At 43.9% G+C, this 22901-nt stretch overlaps 1 protein-coding gene across 3 annotated transcripts in view; it reads left to right on the top strand.

The window, feature by feature from the left end:
- Positions 1-2087: 2087 nt before the first annotated feature.
- Positions 2088-22901, top strand: part of Adam23 (ADAM metallopeptidase domain 23) — a 165466-nt gene continuing 144652 nt past the window's right edge. For all 3 annotated transcript variants that reach the window (XM_045147780.1, XM_045147781.1, XM_045147782.1), the window contains exons 1-2: positions 2088-2313; positions 3513-3730. In XM_045147780.1, the coding sequence (XP_045003715.1) occupies positions 2088-2313; positions 3513-3730 (444 nt within the window). The remainder of the gene's footprint in view (positions 2314-3512; positions 3731-22901) is intronic.

The raw sequence follows: 22901 nt of genomic DNA, 5'->3' as shown, positions 1-22901 counted from the left end.
CATAGAAGGCTGGGTAATCACTGGTGGTGACCGGTCAGCCCAGCTTAGTTGGTAGGTTTATTTAGGAAGATGACTTTGAGAGGTTGTCACTCAACTGCATGATATGCCTTTGAAATAACTCATCTGGACACCTATCTTCTTTAATTTCCTTCTCCATTCCAATTCCTTGTACATCCTCCTGGCCTCCATTCTCCAGGCCCTTTTTCGGGATGAACATTATACCAAATACATATTGGGACATCCAGCCAGGACATGATTGTCTTGAGGGAGACTCCTGCAGGAACACTCTGTGAGGAGCCACAGGGTGGTGGGGGTGCACACCAGCTGCCCTGTGAGACTCCTGCTTACAGGCACTACCTACTAACTTATTCATTGATCATATATTTTCCAAGAGATTTCTTTAGGCCTCAGATATCAAACTAGGACTTGGGAGCACAATGGTGAGTGACAAGGAAAGCTTACTGGGTTTAGATGGGGGAGACAGAACCAATCACAAGTTGATGAGCTAATAAGTACTCTACTCTCATTTGGAAAGGAGGACCTCTCTAATCATAGTTCTCTGTGTGAGTCGTCCAGCTTTATAAAGCGGGGGTGGGGAAAGTAGCTAATACGGTCTTGACATGGTGGTGGTTCAGCCACAGACTTCCTCAGCCCCACCTGCCCCTTCCACTGTACTGATGTTATTATCTCCATTTTATTTGTTGTGATATTAAATACAATGTGATGTAATAAGTAATATTATATATTAACAGCAGTGAGAGAAAATACCCCCTTTTCTCTGCCGAACTTAGGACTGGATCCCCAAAATAGCACCGTGTCCTCAGAAATGCTTGCCGACTCCCATTGTTGACAAATGAGGGGATTCCCCAAGATAGGCACCACAAACTTTACTTTTTTTTACTGAAATAAACATCATTTATTAAAAGTTTAGCTCATAGTTTCCATATAGAACTACTAAGCCAATGATAAAATGGAAACCTCTTTATGACATAAACTGCATTTATACATTTATGGGAAATAAAAGCTGTTAGGCTTCATTCATATTGACAAACTTGGTTTCTAATCACCATATTTCTTCTCTCCTGTCCCACTTTTTGAAGTTTTCGTGAGCCTCTCTCTGGCTCATTTGCTCTTCTCCAAGTGCTTGGGAGGACCCGGGCCCGCGGGCCCACAAAACGCCAAAGTATTTCCTTCCCACCGTGGTTCCACTCTCTGAGTAAGGGGGGGGGCAGGACTATTTTTAACTTTCTCGGCTACAAGGCTTTATATTTACTTTAAGAAAGGAGATAAACAGAGGATCAAGAAGGAAAATGCTTGTCCTCAGCTCTCCCTGCTCTGAAGACTGCTGGCATAGGAAGAGACATGTGAGGTCTGGGCTGGGGGTGATGCGGGGGGAGAGACAGGTAGTTTTCCTTGGTTGGAAAGCCTCAGCAGACTGGCTTTCCTAATACCGGCCTGGAAGCCTCAGCAGACTTCTTCCTCCGGTGCCCATCCCTGACTGCCAGCTTCCTCCTGCCCCCCCGCCCCCACCTTTGGAAGTACCAGGGTCACTTCGGATGCTGTCTGGATGCTGCATCACTGTGTCCCTTCTCCCCCCCCCCCGCCGCATCCACCCCAGCTGCCCCGCACCCCCCACGGCGGCCACAGTAAAGCATGCGCAGTGCGGTCGGTGCCCGGCAGCGGCAGTAGCATCAGCACCGGCATCAAAATCCGCACCCGTAACCCCGCTCGGGCGCGCTCCCGGAGGGTGGGGTGCAGGCCCGCGCCTCGCGCTCGCCCCCGCGCCCCGCGCTCGCTCCCGCGCGCCGCCCCGGCAGCCTCCGGCCCGGCAGCATCCCCCGCAGTCTCTGGAGCGGCCGCGCCCGTCCGCGCGCCCTCCCGGGGAGGCCCCAAGTTGTCCGAGCGGCGAGGACCCTCCCCGTGCGCCCCACGCCCCGAGCTCACCCCCACCCATCCCTCGCACCCCGACCCGAGGCCGCACCATGCGCGCCCAGCCGGCGTGACCGGCTCCGCCCGCAGCAGCCCCGCAGCCCGGCCCGGCGCCCTCGCCCGGTCCCACGGAGCGGAGCCCCGGGGAGCTATGAGCCATGGAGCCGCCCGGCAGCAGCTCCCGGCGGCCGGCCCTGGCGGGCTGCAGGCTGCCCGGCGCTTCCCGCGGCCCCCGAGGCTGCCCCGCCGGCCCGCTGGCGGCCCGCTCGCCGCCCTGCCTCCGCCTGCTCCTCGTCCTCCTGCCGCCGCTGCTGCTGCTGCCGCCGCCGCCCGCGCTCGCCGCCGCGTCCCGGCCCTCCGCCCCGGGGACGGCTGCGCCCAGCGGTGGGTAATGCATGGCCCCGCGGCCCCCGGCGCCGCCCGCGGTGGGTGGGAGCGCCCCGGGGAGGGAGAGCCAAGGGCACGCAGGTGCGCGCGCTCCGGGCGCGGGGGTCCCCAGCTCGGCCTTCCCGGCCTGCCGCTCCCTTCGCCCTCCTCATCCCCGAACCCCCATTCGTGCCAGTTCACTTTTTCCCTCTTGAAATCGCTAGAAAACCCACGGCAGTGCCGGTGGGTTCCACCACGAGTTGTTTCGTGGTCCTTTAGCGACCTCGGTGTAACTTGTGGAGGAGAAACCAGGGGCTGGGAATTGCAGCCAGCGAGCAAGTTGCTTCTAGCGTGTTTGAAGCCTCCTTCGTGTGAATGCGGGGAGGCCGGAATAATAGTGACAGTTGCACGTCTGCTTTAGTTTCCCCACCTGGTTTAGTTCCTGATGTGGGTATTAAGGTGAGGAAGGCTTACTTTGGGGACCAAAAGATTTCAAGTCCCAAAGACATACATTGCACACGACCTTTGGTTGTGCTCTCGCAAAATGCTCGCCATCATAATGAGCAATTACAATAATCCAGTGGCGAATACACCGGGGACTGGAAGTCACTGAACGCAGAAAGTTGCCTTGGCCATAAAATAAAAAGACACTGGAAAGCTGCCAGCATTTGTGTCTCTTTATGGCAAAGCAGTTTTTGTTCACCTCCAAGTTAAAAAGGTGGTGGTGGAGTGGTTGTTTTGTTAAAAGAATCAGTTAACATTCGGTGTACGTGAATTCAGCACCCAAGTTTAGGGTGTTCTTAGCTCAGACGTGGTATGACTGAGCTGCGTGCAGTCGAGTTTCTGTATCCTCAGAGAGGAGTGGAGATGGGGGTCAGGACCCTTGAGCCTGTGCATTTGCTGACTCCTCACTGTCTGTTCTGTCTCCTCCCCATGGTGGTTAAGATATGCAGATTTGAGAGTGGCCAGAAAACACATGCATGACTGTGATCCATGTCTACATAATTCTTCTTGGCTGTTCATCTATCCAGGCCATTTCGTTGTCGCAAAAACTTGCTTTTCCGTGTCTCCACTTCTCACCTGCTTATAATTAGAAAACTTTATTCACACGGTCAATTAAACGTGCATTTTAGAACTTATGTACTCACCGGGTGTATATATGTGTGTGTATATATATTTGTGTTTCCTGTCCTCCTCCTCCCCCCACCCCACCCCAGGTCTGCATTGGAATGAAACTGCAGAAAACAGATCAGGAGTCCTGGCAGATGAAGGCAGTACATTGCCACAGAATAGCAACAGCAGTGTCAGCCACAGCAATGCAATGCAGAGAGAAATCACACTGCCTTCAAGACTCATATATTACATCAACCAAGACTCAGAAAGCCCTTATCATGTTCTTGACACAAAGACAAGACACCAACAAGAACGCAAGAAGGTAGGCAGAAGGCTGGGTGTGCCAAAAGTAGCTGCCACCACGTCTTCGCCTTTGGTTTGATTTTCTGCCAGAACCGGATTTCATGAGTTTTGCTGCAGCATTTTATTAATAAAGCAATTAATATGAAATGAAATTAATATGAAAATAGGGGAGAAACTGGAGGGAATTCACTTGGAATCTCCTGGGATAGGGTTTGCTGCTGGTATCTTTTTGACTAAACTGATATTGGCATCTGGAGAAGCCTGGGAAGAGAGGTGGTTCATGTGCCTTTCAGGTGCATTGGCTCTGAACCACTCAGGGGTGTTGCGGGGCCTGGCTTGTTTCTGGGAGCCTTTATATAAGGGTGCAGGATTCTGCCTTCCGGGATATGCAAACTCCTTTGGGTTTGCACACAGACCATTGATCTAAGAGGCCGCAGTTTCCTCAGCAGTCTTTCCTTGTAGAACTTGTGTTTAAATTTACCTTTTCTTCCTTTAATTAGTCCGTAGGAAAAACATACCACCATGATATGTTCAGTAGTTAAACGACTTGGTATTTCAAAAAGAACGTGAAGCATAAACAGAAATTATTTACAGAAAATGAAGACCAGCTTTGATTGAAATAATCCTTTAAAATCTAATCTGTACTGATTGCTTTACTTCTAGGTTGGTTCAGAGAATGTGGTCCTGAGATTTTCTTTTTTCTTTTTCTTTTTGCGGATTTGTATTCTGAGGTAGGGTTTCACTCTAGTGCAGGCTGATTATGTAGTCTCAGGGTGGCCTTGAACTCATGGCAATCCTCCCTCCTCTGCCTCCCTAGTTAAAGGTGTGCACCACCACACCTGGCTATGAGTTTTAAAAGATTCATACAAAGGAAGATGAAGGTGTTTTATGTCCAAGTTTAAGAATCATTTTTTTCCTTTTTCCTATATTTATTTGAACTACTGACATTTTTGAATCCCAAACAGATGTACACAGTATATTATCAATGCCTCTGTTCTTTCTTAGGAGCAGAAAGGGTAGACTGTGTAGGTTAAATATTTAATTTTGAACTGTCCCCGTTCAGTTAGAAGAGCACTGACTAAACATCTAGAATTTAAGAAAAGCCCATTTGGTTTTTACATCATTGTTTTGTTAGTGGAAACTATCTCCATTTTATAAATGGGGAGGTCAAAATGCAAGACTTTGGGTTGATTTTTCCAAAGGTTGCTTTATAAAGCAACAATTTTGAAATTCAAGGAGTCCAAATAATTAGTTTTCACTTAAAAAAACAAGTGAGGTCTCTGAGAAAGTGCTTTCTTCATATTGACTGTTAACTTTGTTTCACGTATTTTGAAGGAGCTGCTGCCCACCACTGCTGAGAAGATGGTATGTCTTGTGCCAGGCCATTTCCTTACGCTTCTCTGTAATGTAGCAGTCTGACTCCTCACATTGTACAGATAGGAAGACATGGTGTTCTCTTTACGAAGAGACATCCAGGCTCCCCCCACCCCATTGAGGACCATTTTATGCCTTTCCATATGAAGTAGATCTATGACAAGTTGCTAGTTCTCAAACTCCAGGGCCTTTGCACTGGGTGCTGTAGGAAGACCTCTAAGTGCCTCAAAGCCCATCTTAAGGAACATCCAGGGCTAGAGAGGTGGCTTAATGGTTAAGGTGCTTGCCTGCAAAGTCCAAGAATGCATATTCTCCCTGGCGCATCCATTCTCTCTCTCTCTCCCCCACTCTTTCTCTGTTAAAAAAAAAAAGAAAAAAAAAAGGATGCATATTCGAATCTCCAGGTCCTACTTAGCCAGACGCATAGTGATGCAAGTGTACAATGTTGCACATGTGCACAAGGGGGCACACGCGTGTGGAATTTGCTCACAGTAGCTGAAAGGCCCTGGCATGCCCATTCTCTCTCTCTCAAAACTAAAATAATAAAAAAATGTTTAAGAATGCCCAAGCCCATTCAGCTGACCTATGGAAGAAATGTAGGCAGAACTCGCCCCCCCTCCGAGGTAGCGTATCACCATAGTCCAGATTTACCTGGAATTCACTCTGTAGTCTCAGGGTGGCCTCGAACTCATGGTGATCCTCCTACCTCTGCTTCCCAAGTGCTGGGATTAAAGGTGTGCGCCACCATGGCCGGCCCCAGGCTGAACTTCTTTTGTAGCTCAGGTGTTGGAGGCTGTGACTCCTTTGTGCTCTGTGGTCGGCCCTCCGGTGGCGCTTTTGTTTGTGGGGGATGATTTCACTGCACCATATCGGACGTTCTGCGATAGCAGAGTTAGTTAACCTCTCTACCACTTATGTGGAGGAACTGATTTCTTACTATGTAACACTTACTTGCTGTTGATTCAGCCTCCTTACTCCCACCCCACCCTCATAGCGGGGTTTCTTTTCTACTTTTGAAAAGAATGTTTATGCAGAAATTATATGTGAAAGCCTCTTTCTGCTTTCCTTATGAGTTTAATTCAACAAACATTTGCTGCGTCTGTCTCATGCACCAAGCTTGTATGCTAAGGATTCACAGATAAGAGATTTAGGATAGCAAGGATGAAAAAGACATGCTCATATACACAAAAGACATAAGCAAGATTCTGGAAAGGGTCCCAGGCCAGATATTAATAGTGCCCTCTCTTACTAGGCTGGGTGCCCTGAAGTTCCCTTGTGTTCCATGATTTCCCTTTTACTTCTGTCTTTAAGCACCTCTTGGACTAGTTGATAAGAATCGTTCCGTAGGTTTTCTGCTGTATCTTAGGATGACTTGCTTAACAGCAGCAATGAAAGACACATTTGTCAGTCTGGCTGTTTGACAAATGTTTCATTGCAAAAACACAGAATTTCATAGTCTTTGCTCTTTAAAAAGTTTTGATTTGAATTTCTATGTACTTTGACCTTTTTTCCCCCCTTCCTTGATTTCCCTGCACTGAAGCACATTTTAATGATTGCCTTAGAAATGCTGAATCACCGTGCCTCTCTCCTGAATTCCTAGATTGGGACTAGATTCTGAGAGGGAAGACCCAGATATAGGTTGCAAGGTCAAGGTCCGCATTTATGTTTGAAGGAACTTTCCATCCTCCGTGGGGATGAGTACTACTTATTTCACAGCTGTGAAAGCTAGAGTGTGGGTTAACTCTTTCCTAATTGGGGAGTTTAAAAAGCACACCTCTGTATACACCACGGTTACTGAGAACCTTAGAATTTCTTTGTTACGGAATATTTATAAGAATCGTTTTCCTTCACAAATAGTGTTATATATGCAGTTATCCAAATGACACCGCTTTTGAAAGAAGTGGGCATGCTTAATTATGCCAGGATATCAGGCAAAAACCAAAGGTAGTCCAGAGGAGATGGGGAATTTATCAACACCTCAAACTTAAATACTTCGGTACTTAAGTTCTTTGGCCTTTGGTGCTCACCCAAACTTAGATGTCCTTATAAGCAGTTTTATTGTCTGATGTTTTATCATAACATTTTTCTTCTTTGTTTTTGGTTTTTCGAGGTAGGGTCTCACTCTGGTCCAGGCTGACCTGGAATTAACTCTCATCTCAGGGTGGCCTTGAGCTCAGGGCGATCCTCCTACCTCTGCCTCCCGAGTGCTGGGATTAAAGGCGTGCGCCACCACGCCTGGCTCCATAACATTTTTCTTACTGTGTAGGAAGTTAGTTTACAATGGTGTAGCAGTAGTAGAGCCTTCGTGTAAAATTTAATTTTTTTATTTGTTTTATACTGGGAAATATATATTTATCCTTGATTCTGTTTTCTGCAACCTAAACATAAAACCCTTGGTGCTTCCCAGAAGAGAGAATCTTTTATAGAGTGACTGGTGGCTAGGGTCTTCTAGGTAACATTGGGATGGGGCTGGTGACCAAGACCAAATATATGTATTTCATAATATAACACCAAGCAAAATCTAAATCCTCCATGCAGGCTCTGACCATAGCACAACTGGAAGGCTGGGACTTTCAGCCTCACCTGTCAGAAATAGAGGGCAAAGGTTTAGTTGATCACCAGTGGCCAGTGATGTAATCACTCTATGAAATAAAGCTATATAAAAACCAAACAGGACTGGGTTCTGAAGCTTTTGGAGAACTGAACATGTGAAAGTTGGCACAGGCGGGGTTGTATGAAGTCTGAGCTCACGTACCCATTCCTATGGCACCTGGAAGGGGCCAGGAAGCTCACACCCTTCTCCTGTGCCTCTCCTTACTATCTCTTCATCTATGTCTGTTGTAATGTTCTTCCTTCATAACAACTCTTCCCTGAGTTCAATGAACTACTCTTAGAAAATTAATTGAGGGCTGGAGAGATGGCTTAGCGGTTAAGCGCTTGCCTGTGAAGCCTAAGGACCCCGGTTCGAGGCTCGGTTCCCCAGGTCCCACGTTAGCCAGATGCACAAGGGGGCGCACGCGTCTGGAGTTCGTTTGCAGAGGCTGGAAGCCCTGGCGCGCCCATTCTCTCTCTCTCCCTCTATCTGTCTTTCTCTCTGTGTCTGTCACTCTCAAATAAATAAATAAATAAAAATTGAAAAAAAAAGAAAGTTAATTGACTCTATGGAGGGGTCATGAGAACCTTGATTTGCAGCCTGCCTGCCAGCAGCACAGGCCCTCGCTTGGGGCTTGTGATTGGCATCTGCAGTGGACATCTGATGTCCCGTGGGACTGAGCCCTGAACCTGTGGGATCCGATGCAATCTCCAGATGGATAGTGTCAGAATTAAATTGAATTAGAGGACATGTGGTTTGTGTGTGATGGAGAATCTGCGAATTGCTTGGTGTTTGGGGAGAAAGCCCCACACAACTGGTACCAGCGGTGGTGTGCCGAGTGAGCTCTGTGTGAAACGGAGAAGCAAGCACACTGCTTTCTTAGGTCTCTTTGCTATTAACACTTACCTTTTTATGCGTGGGACTTTACAAATCTATGTGTAATTATATGATAGTTACATATAAACATTATTGTTTTAACCATCAATGCAGTGAGTTAATAAAATGGACCATACATTTAAAATGCAAGAGAAATACATTGATACATCCAGAAAAGTTCAGGAGACTTTTCCTAAAAATTTTCCTTTGGTCAACTTTACTTGGCTTATATAAGTCTGGTCCTTCAGGGTTATTTCCTCTGTTGATTGGAAAGGAAGGGCACACTAAGCACAGCCCAGAGTGGAGACAGCTTGCTCAGACTTTGGACAGATAGGAGTCATCCACACAAAGTTACATTCTGTCATGTGGGGGCAAACAGGCTAGTCTCCACTTCCCACCACTCCAGGTTGAAGAGAGAAAGGAGAGAAGTTTAGTGAATGCAGTTTCTCCTTCCTTCCTTCTCTTCTCTTCCCTTCTTTTCTTTTCTTTCTGCTGCTAGGAGTTGAATCCGGAACTTTGTCTTATACTAACCATACTCGCTACTACTGAGATGCACCCCAGTTATAAGAGAATTTGGACCACAGGGATTATACTTTAGGATGATTCTGCTCTTTCTGAAATCCCAGAAGCCAGATGCTCCATTTTTCTTAGTGTGGGTCAAACAGAAAAAAGGGTGTGGAACTAGGGGTCCAAGTGTCTGACCTTTAAGATGCTCTCACAACTTTTTAAAAAAGAATTTTGGGGCATATATTTTTATGGAACCTGTTACCAAGAATTAAAAATGACAACGGAAGGCTGGGTGTGGTGGCTCACATCTGTAATCCCAGTACTCGGGAGCCTGGAGAAGGTGTAGTGTCATGAGGTCATGGCCAGCCTGGGCTACAGAGTGAGTTCAGAACAGCCTGGGCAAGAGTGAGACCCTGTCTCAAAGAAACAACACCGAAACCACCAACTGACCTAACTAATTAAGTCAACAGAAAGTCTCATGTTGTAAAACGTGTGGGAGGGGGAGAAATCTCTTTGGGAATTTTTTTTTTCACAAGCCCAAGTTTTAGCTAAAGTTCTAAATCTTTAAGTCTAAAAAGGTCTAAATCTAAAGGTGAAAATTTATTTTTTATTAACAACTTCCATGATTGCAAACAATATCCCATGGTAATGCCCCCCCCCCCCGTTTTCCCCTTTGAAACTCCACTCTCCATCATATCCCCCTCAAAGTGTCTGTCTTTTATTTTGATGTCATGATCTTTCCTCCTATTATGGTGGTCTTGTGTAGGTAGTGTCGGGTGCTGTGAGGTCATGGATATGCAGGCCATTTTGTTTCTGGAGGAGCACGTTGTAAGGAGTCCTACCCTTCCTTTGGCTCTTACATTCTTTCTGCCACCTCTTCCACAATGGACCCTGAGCCTTGGAAGGTGTGATAGAGATATTGCAGAAAATCTTATGATATGGAAACTTTCCTGTACTTCCTTTGTGAGCTGTAGGAGGAGTCTGACTGCTTGATAAGTCTGAATAGTCGCAGTGTCCTTCCTCAGATTTGGTGGAATGGTAACTGTTCAGTTATATTCCAATACAAACTTTATCATGGCCTTACCAACTTTCTCAAGTTTTCCAGGGGTTCCTAGGCAGTGATTGCCGAACTTAGTCCATTGAATTGAGATGTGCAGTGCTGGCCCCGGTTACCCCTGGCCAGCAGCAGGCCTTCAGTGTATGTCTGTTGGATGAGTTGCTGATTGAGCATCCATGTGCTAGGAGGAGCGTAGTGATTCCTGTGGCATTTTATGTTATAATCAAAATGAATTTTAAAGAGATCCTCCCCAAGGTACTTTTAAGTAATTTTGGCACAGTGTTAGCTGAGGAAAAGTAATTTTGGTCTTGAGTTTTTGTCATTGTGTAAGTCATTAAACATACTTACACCGTTGAAACTAGCAGAAATACCTAAACAGCAGCCCCTCCCTCCTCCTCAGTTTTCCTTTTAGCCGTTTCAGTTGCCTGTGGTCAGCTGTGGGTAAGAAGAAGGGTGAGTATCGTGCCAAAAGGTGAGAGAGAGAGGGGGAGGGCAGGGGAAGTGAGAAAGCGAGGGGGCAGAGAGAGAGGGAGGAAGAACGTTCATATTACTGTTATAATTGTTTTATTTTATTATGCTATTGTTATTTATATATCAAACTCTATCATAAGTATGTGTGTATATGAAATAATGAAGTATATATAGAGTTCATTACTATATGTGATTTCAGGCATCCACTGAATGTCTCAGAATTGTATCCCTCTAGAATAGGGAGGATTTACTGAATTACAGATTCTCAGATGATTTCCATCACTATTGCTCACCACTGATAGGCCTCAGGAGCTGACTATGTGGTCGTTTCTGTCATTGTAGGTCAGTTGCTCGATAGTGAAGTAAGATGTGTCTATCTACTCATATGGTTTCTAGCATGTCATATTGATATGTGTTAGGTGTTCACATTTGTTTGATTCAGCAAACCATTATTGGATGCTTTTTTTTTTTTTTTTTTTGAAGCAAGCAGTATGCTGAGCTCTGGAAAAAACGACAGAGAGTAGCACTTAGTTCTACTTTTGCTCAGGAGCAAGGCAGCCTGGCCCATGTCCTGAATAAGGGCGTGAGAAGCCCAAGTGTGGGACATTGCAGAGAAGCAGGCACTAGAGCCTTTTCTTCCATAGTCTAGGCCACTTTTGATCTGGATTGACTTGAGCCCTCCACAGCTGGGCTATGTTGTTTGAAAGGCTTGCCTTCAGTGTATGCCCTTGAATAATGGTTTTTCTGCTCATGGGCTTACTCATTCTTTCTAACTATACAACCACTGATATCATTCTGTCTTCATTTCTTCTCAGGTTTAGTTAACAGAGTGGCCCACTGGCTGCAGAGAGGCTTTTTTTTTTTTTTTTTTTTTTAACAACCAGTCAAAAAGTAACCCAGGTACCTTTGCTGATGGCATTGTCCAGGTTTGGTGACTTCAGCCAGTGATAAACTAACTGAGACAAGTAGAATGCTGTCCTTGGTGTTTGACTTTTTCCTTTTTTTTCTCAGTGGCACTGCTGGGTTCCTAACCATGGAAGAGGGAACCTGGGGATTCATCTTTGATCCTTCTCTCTCCTTCATCTCTTGCCTATAAATAGTCACTTATTAAGTCTTGACATTGCTCCCTTGAATCCCTCCCTCCTCCTCTCTCTGCATTGTGTTCTTGTCATCACCTCTTGTCTCACTTTCTGTCAATCTATCAGTCCCACTGGTGACAGATTAATCTTAGCAGAACATTTATTTCATCTCGTGACTCCCTTTTTCACATTCAACAAGCATAATTTCAGCTACATAAATTTTCCTTGAGTAAAGGATGTAAAATTCTGCTTTACTCCTTGTACCCACATTTTCCATTCTTTCCCCCCGTTAGCATTTTTTCGAGGCCTGTTTATTCAAAGGTCAGTCTATGTATGAGGGAATTTTGTCTGAATGGTTGCATCCATACCTCTTCAAATCCTCTATTCAATGGAAAGGAAATCAGTGACATAGCCTTGCTCTTTGAAGCCCAAATTTAGTTTAATTCCTGCTTGCTTCAGAAGTTCCCACCAGGTCCATATTTAAGACCTGAATAGTTAGTTGCTCTTAAGGTATGAGTTTTGAGAATTAAAAAAAGATTCTTTTCTCTTTAAGAATGTTGTAATTACAAGACTTCATTCATACAAAATATTTAGCTCACAATTGAAAGAGCTTCCCTTTAGCTTTATGAGACACTCATCTATTCATTCACATAATTCATTCATTCAAAGCCCCCTGAGTGTCTGTTTTCTACACTTTTTACAGAGGAGTCTTTGTATTTAGAATTTATGTAAACTCAGTAAAATTGAATTGAGTTTAATGCTAGGAGTTCTGTTATAAAAGAGGGTAGGTCCAGTTCTCTTTTATTCAGAATAATGAACAGTTAACAATAGTCATGTTCATTCATGACAAATTCAAATAAAAACCCCCATCACTGGGTACCCATTTTGGAACAGCTGTGAATAGCTCAGTTCTTCAAATCAAATTTGTTTTTGCAGTTGTCTTTTTGACTAAAGAGTGAATAGAAACTATTCAGATTAATGAATTCATTTCTACTTTTATTTTTTGTGAAATGCATGTATTAACCAGATCTACCTTAACACTAAATGTTTTTCTAACATCTTGAGATAAAATGATGGGAGTTCAGGTAGATGCTGTCTACTGCTAGACCCTAATTACAGAGTAGTTAAGTTCAAATACATAGGGGTGGTGGTTTGAATAGAGTGTCCCTCATAACCTCATGTGTTCTGAATGGTAGGTTCCCAGCTGGTGTCAGTTTGAGAATTGGAGCCTCCTAGAGAAGGTGCATTGTTGGGATGGGCTTGTGGGTGTTATAGTCAATTTTCCCTTGCTGGCGTTTGGCACTTTTCTTGCTGCTATTACCTATCTGGTGTTGGCCAGGAGGAGGTGATGTTCAGTCTCTGCTCATGCCATATTTTCCCGACTATCATGGAATTTTCCTCCCCAGTCTGTAAGCCAAAATGAAACCTTTCCTCTCATGAGCTGCTTTTGGTCAGGTGCTTTGTGCCAGGAATGTGAAGGTGACTGCAACAACAGGTGAACAGAAGTATGGATAGGATCCCATGGCCATGACTACATTGCTTTTGGGCTTAAATCTATTAATTGTATAATTGGGTTGACTCACCTCTTGCTTATCTGCATGATAGTGTTCACTAGGGAGAACTGTCCTTCTGAATTTTAAATTCTAGGTGTGTAGTGGCAGAAAATCATATGCTCCTAGACTTCCTCCTTCTGTCATCATTAGGACTAAGTATGAAATTTAGGAGTTATCAAATACAAGAACCAGTACTGGCAGATCATTATAAAACACCCTAAGGGAGGTATATCTCAGAGCTAGAGCACTTGCCTAGCATGTTCAAGGACCTAGATTTAATCCTTAGGACCACCAAAAAGCAAAACCAAACAAATAGTAACAAAAGAAAAAAGGCACTACTCCAGAAATATGGAGAAGTTGATTTTTTTTTTGAAAAATCATAACCCAAACCAATAATTTTTGTTGCCCTAGCCTTCCCTTCCAACTTCCTTCAGATCCTCCGCTTGAGAGGACTGTGACCCATGCCCAGGGCTGAAGCTGCAGGGTCCTGTGCTCCTTGGGTGGAAAGGAGTCCTTTGGGGGTCTTGCACGCTCTTCTGTGTTGATGCCTCTCCCAGCTTTGTCCATGCTAAGAAGAGGGGATTCTGGAGTGTCCCCAGAAAGACGGCTCTGATGTTCTTTGGGGAAGAGGTGGCTGAAACAGTGCCATGCCCATAGCCTTCACCAGTTACAGCTCATCTTATCTGGCCTTGGAGGGAGGGGTGTTTGGAGTTGGAAGAGCCAGAGAACAGAGAGGAGGGGCCTGCAGGATGTCACTGATGAACTCGATATTCAGAACACCACCTTTTCTTTGGCCTGTGGCAGCAAGGAGCGGGGCGAGCCATCCAGCCTACAGGCCACATTCTCCTGGGACTCCCCACCTGAGGTCCTCTGACCTCCCCAGGTTGTGGGTCTGCTTCTCCCATCTCTGGCACTCAACAGCAGGTGACTGTGTGATGCATCCAGAAAGTCCAGGTGGCTTTCTAGGATCTGAGCCAGTTGCACAAAGCAGGCCTGACTGATTGCACGCACTGAAGCCTGCAGAACATAGAGCCGGATCCCACTTTCTGATTCTCTGGGGGGGTCACTGCAAAGGGGCAGGGGTCACCTTGGAGGTTCCCTTCCAGTCCCAGGCAGTTCACCTGGGATGACAAGTGAGAGGAAGAGTCTGCAGATCCTGCAGGCTCCTCCACCAAATGCAAGAGGCCAGGCATTTTGGAGGCCTTACCCTGTGCCAGCTTGAACCTTCCGTGGTCTGAATTTTAAGTTTTGAGTACCTGCTGAGTTCCAGTTTCGGTTCCAGAGCTTCCTTCTATTTACTGTGGATAAATAAGAATTTGATTCATCAAGTTGTAGTCAAGATCACTTGAATTGTTTTGTGCTGCTTTTTGCCATCAGGCCTGCTAATACACCATGGCATTGCAGATGTGCTCCGTTAACAACACAGATCAATCCATACTTAGGGAAGTTCCCCGTTCCCATGTGTTCTTGGCTCCTTACTTTCTTGGTTAAGTAGAATTCATTCAGTCAACTTATAGCTCAAGTCTTCAGTGCTGTGGTAAGAGCAAGTGTGACATACAGCTTTTGTATTGAACCTAGACAATTCTATGGACATAATATTGTGCCTGTAATCTCACACAGTCCTCATGGTGAAACGATGGAGAAGATTATTATTATATGCTTTTCGTGGATGAGGAGAGTAAACGCTCAGCAGTCAGGTCAGTCACTCGAGGTTGTGAGAGTTATTAGCATGGCCAAAATGATCAGAACCTTGGTCCCAAGGTTTAAATACTTCTGTGGATGGGATAGAGAGGTTTCTTTCCCTTTTATACATCTTTCCTTTCTTTCACTTACTTTTTAATACAAGTAATTTATTTTTATGTATGTGTACACAGGTGCACATGTGTGGAGGTCAAAGGAACGCTGCCTGTTTCCTTTGGGACAGGGTCTTTTATTGGCTTGGGACTCACCATTTCGGCTAGATTGGCTGACCTTTGAGCCCTAGGGATCCTGCTGGTTCCACCTTCACAGTGCTGGGACTTCAGCCACCATGCCCAGCATTTTTATGTGAGTACTGTGGATTGAACTCAGCCTCTGGCTTGCAAGGCAAGCCCTTTACTGACTGAGCTCTTTCTGCAAACACACACCTGCCACCTTGATATTTAGATCCTGTGAGTAAGTGACATCTGAACTATGTACCTGTTTTCATCCCCACATGGTATCTCCTGGCATTTTCCTGGAACCAGTGGTTTTTATTAAGTTTTTTTCTTTCTTTCTTTCTTTTTTTTTTTTTTTTTTTGGTAAGGTCTCGCTCTCACTCAGGCTGATCTGCAGTTCACTATGTAATATCAGGGTGGCCTCAAATTCACAGCAGTCCTCCTACCCCTGCCTCCCAGGTGTCGGGATTAAAGGTGTGTGCCACCACAAGCTCACAAAATGTTTTCCTTTGCCTTTGATAGTTTTCTGGCTTTGGAATGAAATATAGCCATGATGAAACCATGGCAAAGAGAATGTGTATAGATCTTCCAGCCACCAAAAAACTCAACAGGGTAAAAATAGCAGAAACACAGTTTTGCTGTTATTTGGACACTAGCATATAATTGAATGTCCTGTGACCTGAAGGTAAAATCTCACAATGTGTATCTTCACCAGCAAGAGTTGGCACACTGATTCCCTTCTTATAAATGATGGCTTTTAGTGAACTCTCACTAATTACTTTGCTAATTACTGCGGGCTGACCTGTGTGACATAATAGCCTTTCCTGTCTGCAGTGATGGGAGTGAAGTTAGAAGTACTTGTCCCTGTTGGGCTCCATAAATGCCAACACTTGTTCCCTTCAGAACCAATGGCACCATGAAATGGTGCCATGTTATTTCTAACTTTGAAGTGCTGTGTAAGATAGTTTTCAGAAATGGTTAATTAGCTGGGAATGGTGGCACATGCCTTTAATCCTAGCACTTGGGAGGCAGAGGTTGAAGGGTTGCCATGAGTTTGAGGCCACCTTGAGACTACATAGTGAATTTCACATTGGCCTGGGCTAGAGTGAGACCCTTCCTCAACAAACAAACAAACAAACCCAAAACCCCCCCAAAAAACCGAAATTAAAGAAATTGTTAATCAGTATTTTTGCTTTCTTACTAATTTCATCTCTATTTTCTTTTTTCTTTATTTTGAGGGTACCAGTCCTTCTTATTTATCTTTTGACAGTTTTATATATGTATATAATGTATTTTGATCACCTTCAATCTTTCATTTACCTTCTCTTGTCCTTCCCAACTGGGTAACTAGTTTCCCTTCCATGTTCATGCTTTTTCCCCTGGTTTGTGACGTGACATTTGAGGATTTTCGCCATTCCGTAGGAGATATAGTCTCTCCCCTGTGGCACTGCCACTGTTATTCTTCTATTCCACTTGGATGCGCAATAGACAACTGAAGCTTTCCCTGTCCGAAATGGAAAAATTACTTCTCACATCTCTTATCCAAAGCCAGCCCTCCACATCCTTCCCAGCTGGGTAATGGGAACAGCATCTTCCAGTTACTTGGGCTAAGATCTTTTTCTCTCACTCCTAAAGCTTCATTTCAGGCCATCAAGTCTCATTTTTTCTTCAGCAGCTATCCGGGGTCTGACCAGCTCTCCTTTGCTGCTCAGCTGGTCTAATGCACCGTCACCTCTTGCCAGCTCTTTCTGCTCTTGCTCCCGACCCCAGCACTCTTGTCGCTTCTGCACCCATCAGGCAGAATGGTCCTTTCAGATTCCTCAGGGGTTATGCTCCATCAGCTCACCAATCCTTAGCAGTATCCCAGAGCTCAGAGTGGCGTGGGCCTTCTAATCATAATGTAGTCACTGGAGGAATTCAAACTATTCTAGTAAAGTTGGAGGACAGGGTGTATTATTTTTGTTAGTGTGTTTAAACATGTAACTTAAATATCACGTTCACTAAGTAGTTTAAACATATAATCAGCTATAGTTTACATAATTCATTTTCCATAAGAATTTAATCATTCTTTAAACACTTAAAAATATAATAAAGTAACTGGTTTATGTACTTAGCTTAATTCATATTTTCATTAAAAACCTTATTTTCCTATTATCAAATCATAGATCATGCAATGAAAATGAATTTTTCATTATAACAGCAGAAAACAAAAGCAACATGCACATATGTATGTATGTATAGTTTATATACGTATTTTTATCTTATTGTTTTTTTGAGGGAGGGTCTCACTGTGTCCCACGCTGACCTGGAATTCACTCTGTAGTCTCAGGGTGGCCTTGAAATCACGGCAGTCCTACTTCCACCTCGTGGGTGCTAGGATTAAAGCCACGAACCACCACGCCTGGCTCTAAATATATTTTTGACACGGGCATGTTAAAGGATATATTTTGCTACCCAGAAATGCTTTTCATCTGTTAATGGCTTGTCAGAGGTCTGTGCTTCTCTCAGTCCCTTATCACAGGGACGGGCTCGTACGCGTGGACTCAGCCGTCAGCGGGTTGAACAAGAATTATCGCTGTGGTAGGCGTGGGAGCCGTGGCTTTGGTGTTTCCATGGAAAGGGCCGTTTTCTTACTTTTTGTTTGAGGCCAAAGATGGGGACTTTCACAGTGGCGATAGGAGACTTCACAGAATTTTGGAGGTGGGGCTCTTATGGAAAAGTAAAGGGAAATTTAGGGCTTCCTGCGGTGGGGGGGGGGGAATCACAGAAAAGTAGGTATATGCTGAAGTTCTGAAAAGAAAATTGCTGAAAGGAATATTTGGAGATTTGCTTGAATCTGACACCGGTTTAATGAATAAGACAACAATGAACAACATTTGAGGGAAAGAAGGATGAGCAGTTCAGCTTTTCATGGTTAAATTTATTTTATAGGGAGTAATGCATCCCATTAAATCGACCATACTAACCCTGTAGGCGTGCATTTCTGAGGCACTGAGTATATGCACACTGTCGAACAGCCTCCCCATCTATGTCCAGAACTGCATCCTCCTCAGCTGACACTGCGCCTATTAAACACGGACTCCCCCCCCCCCCCGCCCCAGGGGAACCAGCGTTCTACTTTCTGTCACCTGATTCTTTGGGATCTTAATGTGGTGGTTTGTATGTAAAATGATCTGCACAGGCTCGTGTGTTTGAACACCATCCTCAGCTGCTGGTGCTGGTGGGCAAGGTTGTGGAACCTTTAGGAGATGGCATCTGGTTGGAGGAAGTGTGCCATTGAGGGTGGACCTGGCGATGTTAAAACCTGGGCCCCACATGCCGTCCTTTCTCTCTTTGCTTTCTGGCTCTGGTATGTGATGTGGGCTTTCCACTCTGGTCTACTATGTTTTACCTACTAGGATGAAATTTCCACTCAAAACTGTAAGGTGAAATAACATTTCTTTTTTTTTTTTTAAAATTATTTATTTATTTATTTGAGAGCGACAGGCACAGAGAGAAAGACAGATAGAGGGAGAGAGAGAGAATGGGTGCGCCAGGGCCTCCAGCCTCTGCAAACGAACTCCAGATGCATGCGCCCCCTTGTGCATCTGGCTAATGTGGGACCTGGGGAACCGAGCCTCGAACCGGGGTCCTTAGGCTTCACAGGCAAGTGCTTAACCGCTAAGCCATCTCTCCAGCCCATAACATTTCTTTTTTGAAATTTTATTTATTTATTTGAGAGAGCGAGCGAGAGAGAAAGAGGCACACACACACACACACACACACAGAGGCAGGGAGAGAATGAGTGTGCCAGGGTCTCCAGCCACTGCAAACGAACTTCAGATGCATGTGCCACCTTGTGCATTTGGCTTATGTGGGTCCTGGGGAATCAAACCTAGGTCCTTTGGCTTTACAGGCTAACGCCTTAACCACTAAGCCATCTCTCCAGCCCTGAAATAACATTTCTGCAAGCTGCTTCTGGCTGGTCATTTTGTCCCAGCAGTGGGAAAGTGACTGCTGTACTCATATGAGTTAAGGTATAGTGCCTTTTTCATGGCTGTTTATTTCATCTGCCATAATGGCTGCAGTGTTCACTCGTGTTGTGATAGGTAGTAGAACTGCCTTCTCTTTTAAGGCCGAATTATAGTCCAACGTGAGTCCATACCATGCTTTGGTTACCTCACCATTTATTGATGGACACTTGGTTTATTTTTCTTTCTTCTGGCTATTGCAGATTATGCTACTAGGAATATGGATGGACACATATCTGTTCGAGCACTTTTTTTTTCTGTTCTTTGAGTATGTATCCAATAGTAAATCTCTTGATTAATCTATTATTTTTATTTTTTTGAATGTTCACAGCATCTGTATAATTTTCACAGCAATGAGGCTAGGACATTCTTATTAGCACTTCTTTTCAGTGTTTTATATTGACCATTTTAAGTGTGAGTGGTGTGTCATTGTGGTTTTGAATTATGTTTCCCTAATGATTACCGATGTTAAATTATTTTTTTCATGTATATGGTGTTGATATGTATGTTTTCTTTGGCAAACTTGTCTATTCAACCCATTCCCCATTTTGGTTGTTGAGTTGTAGGAATTAGTTATATATCCTAGGTATCAATCCCTCATCAGGTATATGGGGTTTATGACTTGCAGATATTTTCTCCCATTCCGTGGGCTGGCTCCCATCGTGTTGCTGGTATCTCCCCTCTCCTCTGGTACTAGGGGCGGAATCCCGAGACGTGGTGCATTTAGATAAGAGTTTTACCAGCACTCTCTTTTTCACTTCGAGAGAAGGTATCTCACTATGCTGACCAGTTGGCTTTGAACTCACTTTGTAAAGCTCAGGCTGGCCTTGAACTTAGGATCATCCTGCCTCAGCCTTCTGAATAGGTAGTATTACAGTTTGCACCACCAGGCTTATGGTGACGGATATACAAAAGTTTTAAATTTTTATTATGTAAGGTTTATCTAATTTCTTCTTTGATGGTTTTATTGTCATAGTCAAGAATTTATTGCCAGATATTTTTAAACATTTTTTATTGACAACAGTATATACTATAAACAGTATACCATGGAAATCCCCTCCCATCACCCTATCTTTTCTCCCCAACCCCCCCTCCTCTGGAGCCCTTCTTCTTTCTAACGAGTCGCTCTTCTATTTTGATGTCATCATCTTTTCCCTTCCGTTATGCAGGCCTTGGGTAGGTAGCATCAGCGACTGTGAGGCCCTGAATAGTAAGGGCACTTTGCTCCTGGAAGACAGATTCTTTCTTACTAAATTCTTCTTATGCTTTCTCGCTTCTCCCATGTTTTCTCTCAAAAGTTTTGTTGGGCTGGGTGTGGTGGTGCACGCCTTTTATCCCAGTAGTTGGGAGGCAGAGGTAGGAGGATCACCATGAGTTCGAGGCCACCCTGAGCTTCATGGTCAGCCTGTCAGCCTGAGCTAGAGTGAGACCCTACCTCAAAAAAAAAAAAAAAGAAAAGAAAAGAAAAGAAAAGAAAAAAATGTTTTGTTGTTTATAGGCTTTTGATAAACTCTGATTTATTTTATATGAAGGATAAGGTCAGGTACAGCTTACTTGTTTTTTGCATGTGAATATCCAGTTTTCCTAATATCATTTATTGAAAAGACTGTCCTTTCGTCTTTGAGTGTTTTTGACATCCTTGTTGAAAATTTTACTATATACATGATGCTTTCTATTCTGTTCTCATGGTTTATAGGTCTTTTGTTTTGTTAGTACCACACTTTTTTATTATTATGGCTTTGTAGTAAGTTTGGGAGTCAGGAAGTATATGAGACTTCTATGTCTCTCCCCTTTTCTCATCTTCCCCCACCCATTCCTTCCCTTCTCTTTTCTGTCTCTCCTCCCCTCCCTTTATGTCACTTTCTCTTTTTCTTCTCTCTCTATCCATCTATCCCTCCCTTTTTTCCTTTCTTCCTCTTTCTTTGGTAGGTGGAATTCAATGTCTTGTGCATGTTAAGCACTCTATCACTGATCTACATTCACAATCTCCGTTCTTTGCCAAGATTGATTGAGTTGTTTGGATTCCTTTGTAATTCTACTATAATGTTTTCAATTTTTCTATTTATGCAAAAATGTCACTGGGATTTAGATAGGGATTATATGCACTGTATAACTTACTTTGAGTGATATTGTCACTTTGACAAGGTTGAAATTTTCTTTTATTGTTGATTCCTTTAATCATTGAACTCCTGATACCTTACCATTAAAAAAATCTCATTGCGGGGCATGGTGGTGCACACCTTTAATCCCAGCACTAGGGAAGCAGAGGTTGAAGGATTGATGAGAGTTCGAGGCCACCCTGAGACTACATACTGAATTCCAGGTCAGCCTGACCCAGAATGAGACCCTACCTTGAAAGACCAAAAAAAAAAAAAAAAAAAAAAAAACCACAAAAAAAATCTCATTTATTCATTTGCATGTGTGTCTGCATGTATGAGCATTCAGGGTCTTTGCCCCAGCTTTATGTAGGTGCTGGTGAATTGAATCTGGGTTCACAGGCTTTGAATGTAAGCGCCTTTAGCTGATGAGCCATCTCCCCAGCCCCATATTTCCCTTTAGTTGTGTTTTTAGAATTCTGTCAGTAGGTTTTCTTGTTTTCAGGATCCAGTGCTTTGTCTTCTTGGAAAGTGTTTTATTCTTTTTGACACTATTGTCAGTGGAATTGCTTAATTTCAATTTCAGATTGTTCACTATTTGTGTATGGAAATAAAACATTATTGTGTGGTGCTGGGGATCAAGCTCAGTGTATTATAATCACTAGGCAAACTCTCTACTACTGAAGCATAGACCCAGCTCCTCAAACTGATTTTTGTGTGTTGATTTTCTATCATATAACTTTGCTGAATTCAATGTTTTAGGTCTAGGGTTCTTTTTTGTGGACCCTTTAGAGTTTTCTACATAAAAGATCATGTCATCTGTGAGCAATAATAATTTCATGTCTTTAATTATAATTTGGGCACCTTTATTCCTTTTTCTTGCTTAATTGCCCTGGCTAGTACCTTTGCTGCCATGTTGAATAAAAGTGGCAAAAGCAAGAATCTTTGTTTCCTTTTTGATCTTAGGGGAAAAGCTGTCAGTCTTTTACCATTCAGCATGATGTTAGAAATCAGTTTTTTCTTAAAAAATTTTTTTTTTGTTCATTTTTATTTATTTATTTGAGAGTGACAGAGAGAGAGAGAAAGAGGCAGATATAGAGAGAGAGCATGGGAGCGCCAGGCCCTCCCAGCCACTGCAAAGAAACTCCAGACACGTGCGCCCCCTTGTGCATCTGGCCAATGTGGGCCTGGGGAATTGAGCCTCAAATTGGGGTCCTTAGGCTTCACAGGCAAGCAGTTAACCACTAAGCCATCTCTCCAGCCCTCTTTTCCTTTTGGCTTTTGAGGTAAAATCTCACTCTGGCCCAGGCTGATCTGGAACTCACTAGGTAGTGTCAGGCTGTCCTTGACCTCATAGTGACCCTCCTATCTCTGCCCCCCAAGTTCCAGGATTAAAGATATGAACCACCACACCCAGCAGAAATCAGTTTTTGATTATATGGCCTTTATTATTATCAGGGGATTTTATTCTATTTTTAATTTTAGCATATTTCGCCTCACATTTTTTTTTTTTTTAAGATTAGACTATGAAGAGAATAGTAGGTTGTAGGTTGCCAGTTTTGGGCAAACTGCTTATCTGGATTTAAATTTAAATTATAATAAAGACAATAAAATCGGACCCGATTTGGCAATCTCAAACTTTTAGTGTGTGTTGGAAC

This window comes from Jaculus jaculus, chromosome 4, assembly GCF_020740685.1.
Source record: "Jaculus jaculus isolate mJacJac1 chromosome 4, mJacJac1.mat.Y.cur, whole genome shotgun sequence".
Lineage (NCBI taxonomy): Eukaryota > Metazoa > Chordata > Mammalia > Rodentia > Dipodidae > Jaculus > Jaculus jaculus.
The sequence above is the reverse complement of the archived record's forward strand: the minus strand, read 5'-3'. Positions and strand labels throughout refer to the sequence as shown.